The sequence below is a fragment of the Miniopterus natalensis genome, chromosome 1 (assembly GCF_054644295.1).
Source record: "Miniopterus natalensis isolate mMinNat1 chromosome 1, mMinNat1.hap1, whole genome shotgun sequence".
In the NCBI taxonomy this organism is placed as follows: Eukaryota; Metazoa; Chordata; class Mammalia; order Chiroptera; family Miniopteridae; genus Miniopterus; species Miniopterus natalensis.
Window position 1 is genome coordinate 66287586 of NC_142081.1, and position 5499 is coordinate 66293084.

General features: G+C 34.0%; 1 protein-coding gene across 1 annotated transcript; it reads right to left on the reverse strand.

The window, feature by feature from the left end:
- Window positions 1-3471: 3471 nt before the first annotated feature.
- LOC107527031 (olfactory receptor 4K1) lies at window positions 3472-4404 on the reverse strand. Its single transcript, XM_016199647.2, has one exon. It carries the CDS (start codon window positions 4402-4404, stop codon window positions 3472-3474), a length of 933 nt encoding a protein of 310 aa, XP_016055133.2.
- Between the last annotated feature and the right edge of the window lie 1095 nt (window positions 4405-5499).

Here is a 5499-nt window from a genome sequence, read left to right on the forward strand (position 1 = left end):
GAATAGGAAACGGCTGTAGACATATAGGCATTAAAATCTTGGCTTTCACTTAGCCTCTCAGTTTCATCATCTATAAAATGGGGACAAGCTATGTTACTCACCATACAATGCCATGATGATAGATGTCAAATGTAACACTGAAAGTCATTGGCACTTATTAGATACTTAAAAAGTGACCTTTATTAGTTTAGGTTCATTCTAAATCTCTTATCAAAAAACAAGCATTGCTTTGGTCAATATAGAGGATGTGATTGAATACATGCTAAGGGGAATAAAATCAATCATGACATGTTGATTTACTCTTACTCTTTGCCCAAGACTATTTAAGGAAAATGTACCACCTGGATCAGAGCTATTAGCTTATGAGAGTGCATTTGCTTGGACTATAAAATCAAAACACAACTTATTGTGTTATAAAGAGGAAAAAAATCTTTAAAATATTTGTTACACAAATACCAAAGCATGCATATCTAGACTAACCTATCATCAAATTACAATAAATTTGTTCTCCAGAAATGTTTAAATATAGTTAGAAAAATCATTTGTTCTAATAATTGTAATACCTCCTCAGCTTGAATAATCCTGTTGAAGTCTCCATATTAATGAAACACCTACTAAAACTGCAGCCCTCCCACAAGCCTATAAGTCCATAACCTTCCAACTTGGTAGAAGGGAAGACTGAGATATAGAAATGAATCTTGCCTGTGTCACTAGTTCACTGAAATGTTTGGACAGATCATGTCTATTTTCTAGTCTTGAAGTTCCTCAGTGAAAAGCAAGGAGTCTGTCTTAAATGATCTCTAACAACCCTTCCTACCCCAGAAGTCCATGATAAAGTGTTCTCTAGCCCTCCCATAACCTAAAGCACTTCTGTGCTTTGTAAGTTGATCATAGCATTAGATGATCCCTAATTCTTTTTTAATAGCTGCACGGCATTCTGTTAATGGATGTACCAATAATATAGTTCAGGTGTCTACATTGATAAATATTTAGGTTATTTATATTTATATTTTCCCATAGTTTGTTCTTAAAAGCAATGCTTGCAATAAGTACTAAGCACATATTTTTTTTACATATGCGTGGGTACATCTGTAAGATAAAATACTAGAAGTATAATTACAAATTCAAAGTTTTAAAATGTAATAATACTGAAAAATTTTCTTCATATATTGTACCAGTTTAGAGATTTAATAGACTTTTGAATCTTTTTCAATCATATAAGTGAAAAAGGGAATCTCACGTACTTATACTTGCATTTTTTATATGTTAGTTTTAGCATTTACTTTTATATTGAAGAGTAACTCACATTTCATTAATAATAATTAATTACATTGCCTATTCATATACTTTGATAATTTTTCTATTCACTTTTTGGTCATGTATTTATTGATTTGTAAGAGCTCTTTACAAATTAAAGGTATTACCTCTAAGAACAATACTGCTTTTCACTTAGTTTTCCTTTTGAGTTTATTTGTGATAGGCTTTAAACCAAAACAAAACAGAAATCTCTGAAAAATTATAAGGTGACAGAAGGAGATTTTATTTGGGTGGTAAACATCCAATGCAATATAGAGATGATGCATTACAGAATTGGACACTTTATACCTATATATTTTATTAACCACTGTCACCCCAATAAATTAAATTTAAAAAATAAAAATGCATAACAAAAAAGAAAATAAAATTATGTAGTCAGATTTATCAACTTTTTTTTTACTTTATAACTTTTGGATTTTTGTCAAACTTAATGTGATAGGTCATCGCCGTGTCTGATCAGTAAAAACCCAAATAAATCAATGGTAAAGTATGAATTAGAAAACTGAAGAAGGTATCTCTGGCACTACAAAAAATTGACCAAATTTAACAGCCACTAATAAATTGTCATTTTCTTGCTCTTTCTTCTGCTGCTTTCCTCTTCTTCCCCTTTACTTTCCCCTCCTCTCCTTCATTATGATAATTCTTAGAATCGGAGCAGTGAAATGACTTGATTTTTCAAGGGTACTAGCAACACCTCTCCATTTTCACTGGCAGGGCAGAGTTAAAAGGAAAAAAAAAACCACTACCAATAATATTATGACCGCTTTAATTTTATTGTATATTTAAAATGTTTTGGGCATTGTATAAAAATATATAAAAGGTAGTCAAATTTAAAAGATCATTATCATGTTTGACATTGTATAAATAAAGTTGATGAAAAGACTAAATTCCAAGAAAACTTAACTAAGTAGTATCATGATTCAAAAAGACTGTATGTCTATATCTAAAACTCAGCTTGCACTAAGACTTAGCATGCAGTGTTAATATCTGTGCACATGACCACTAACATATGTCTTATAGTATACTTAGAATACTGAATCCAGTGCACTGAATGCAGGCTTTCTATTTTCTGTTAGGCAATTCTCTTTTTCATTGTTAGAAAACCTTTAGTCTCTCTGTTACAAGGCCTTTTTCATAATGTTAATCCAGGGAGAAGTACATAATAAAACTTTTAGCAAATGAAACAATAATTAATAGATTTTAAAATCTTTATTTTTAGAGTTACATGAATTTTACTTTCCCTTTCTGTTTTCCAAGAAATATGAAAAAATAGATTTCATATGACCAAATAGATTTGGTCTTCAATTGCAAATAGTTTTTGGTTGCTTCTTTGTGCATTTGTATGTTTTAGGTCCATATAAAATTAATGTTTTCTCTGAATTTAAATATTCAACACTTGCCATATTTGAAATGAACTTGAAAGATATCTGCAGTTTTCTATATATTATACCGATTTATCCTATTTTAAAATAAGTAGGCTTTGAAAATATACATGTTGCTGATAGCACCAAATAACTATAAAAAGTTTTATAATGAATACAAATGAATATCAATCTAAAAGAAAATAGAAAAATTTTATTGGAACATAGTAGTAGTATGGAAAATTATATATAACCAAATGTATAACAACCAAATTAGAAATAATCAAATATTCAAAACACAGGAAAAGATAAGCTAGTAAATGTACATTAATGAGATAAAACCCATGTTGTAAAACACAATATTTTTTCTACTATGTCAATATATTTTAAAAATGTTATGAATAAGTTGAATGAAGAGATCAGGAACTCAATTTGTGTATGCTTTGTGATTACAAAGTATAAAATATCACTTCAGTTGAAGAGAATCAGAAGTTTAGTAACAAAAGTAGAGTTTTACGTAGATTAGACTCTAAATTTTTTATAAAATATTTAAAAGAATTATTAAATACTTTAAGAGAATTTGTACTTTAGAATTATAAGTAATAAACAATTTGTTTCAATTATCTTTAAATATTAAACCAGGAGCCGACTTTATGCAATTTCCTTGCACTTAGGATAAAAATCCAATTCTATAACTCAATACCCCGTGTCATTAGCAGAAGTAATTGGCATGGTGCTGTGATCCAGCGGAGGCTCTTCACTCGCATTCAGGGTTACACCTTCATGGTGGTGCCTAGTTTTTCCAGTTCACGTGATGATTTCTCAACCTTCGCAAGGCTGATTTAACATCTTCGTTCCTCAGAGAGTAGATGATGGGGTTCAACATGGGGGTACAAACAGTGTAGAACACAGAAAGGAACTTATCCACAGAAAGTCTGCTAAAAGGCCATATGTAGAAATAAATGCAAGGCCCGAAGAACAGAATCACCACTGTGATGTGAGCGGTTAATGTAGAAAGCGCCTTGGATGACGCACTGGAGGACCGGCGCCAGACAGTGATCAGAATGATGGCGTAGGAAATCATCAAGGCCAGAAAGCAGCTCAGTGATATCAGACCACTGTTAGTTAGTGTCATGATTTCCATCCCATAGGTATCCATGCAGGCCAGCTGTATCACTAGGGGAAGGTCACAGAAGAAGCTGTCTACCTCATTGGGGCCACAGAATGGCAGATCCACTGTGAAAGCCACATGGCTCACAGAATGAAGAATACCCACAGCCCAGGAAATAAACACAAAGATTGTACATAGTTTCCGATTCATAATTGTGCTATAGCGTAGGGGCTTACAGATGGCTATAAATCTGTCATATGCCATAGCTACAAGCAACATCATCTCACTCCCAACAAAACTATGCAGAAGGAATATCTGGGCCATGCAACCCTCAAAGGAGATAGTCTTGTGCTCAACGAAAAAGTCCACAAGCATCTTGGGGGTTGCAAAGTTAGACTGGCAGATATCAATGAAAGAAAGGTTACTGAGCAGGAAGTACATCGGGGAATTCAAGTGGGAGTCAGAGGAAATGATAACAATAATCATGATGTTGCCCAGCACGGACGTCGCATACACCATAGAGAAGATGGCAAAAAAGAAAAGCTGAAGATCCCACGAGTTAGAGAGTCCCAGAAGCACAAACTCAGACACCACTGATTCATTTGTGTGAGCCATGGATCCAGTCTACAGGTACCTAAATTTAAAAGAATCAGGAAAATATCACACAATGATTAGGACTATATCTGGTGTATACATACAAAAGAAATATAACCAGCTTTCAATTAAAAGTCAATTTAATATAATGAAGTATTATAAAAAATTGGCTAATATCTAACATCTGTAACTGCTGTGAAAAGAGGGAGAAGTGTGAAAAACGAGGATTAGATATGGATCCTATCATAACTAGGAACATAAGATACACATATTAAAAGTATAAAATCAGAAATGAGCAAATATAAGTGAGTGGTGCATTAATACCCTAAATATTATCAAGATGAAAGAAATTATGTCAAAGTGGTAAAGTAAGGTGTCACAGGGTAGGCACTATTTTAAGCCAAAACTTTTTAAAAGTATGGAATTTGCTGGACAAAAGTGAAGGAAAATTTCATTTCAGGTTGGGGAGTAATAAGAATAAAGATACAAAGGTAAAAAAATGAAAGGCATACTCAGGGAGCTGTGAGTTGAGTGACCTGTCTGGAGAAGAGGGCATGCTGAGCGGCAATAAAAATGAAGCTTGGAGTGGTCAGTCAGGAGCAAACCGGGTGCAATTAGCTCCGAATGCAAGGCTAAGGGGACTAGACTAATGTTCTTGAAATTAAGAATCATAAAGTGGTTGACAGTGTGTTAACAAGCTTAATAGAAGCAGTTTGCTTGGAAAGAAGCAGCAGTGGTGAGACTCTGAAAATTTCTGTGAAGATGAAGAACATTTGTTTCATCCCTTTAATAATCAATTGGTTAATCAGAATTTTCTTTCCATCACTAAAGACCAATTATGAATGAACCACCATTGTGTTTTCAGTCTCTTCTGACTCTGTCTTTTGTCTCTTTCTAAACATGCCTGACATACCTGGATTTATCAAAATCCGCAACACCTTTCAGAAACAGGCCTTAGATGGTGCGCTGCAAACATAACAATAGCTTTTGCCCAGCCGGTTTCGCTCAGTGGTTAAAGCGCTGGCCTGTATGCGAACTGAAGGGTCTCGGGTTTGATCTCAGTGAAGGGCACGTGCCTCGGCTCCATCCCCAGCCAGGGTCAGGGTGAGTGCGGGA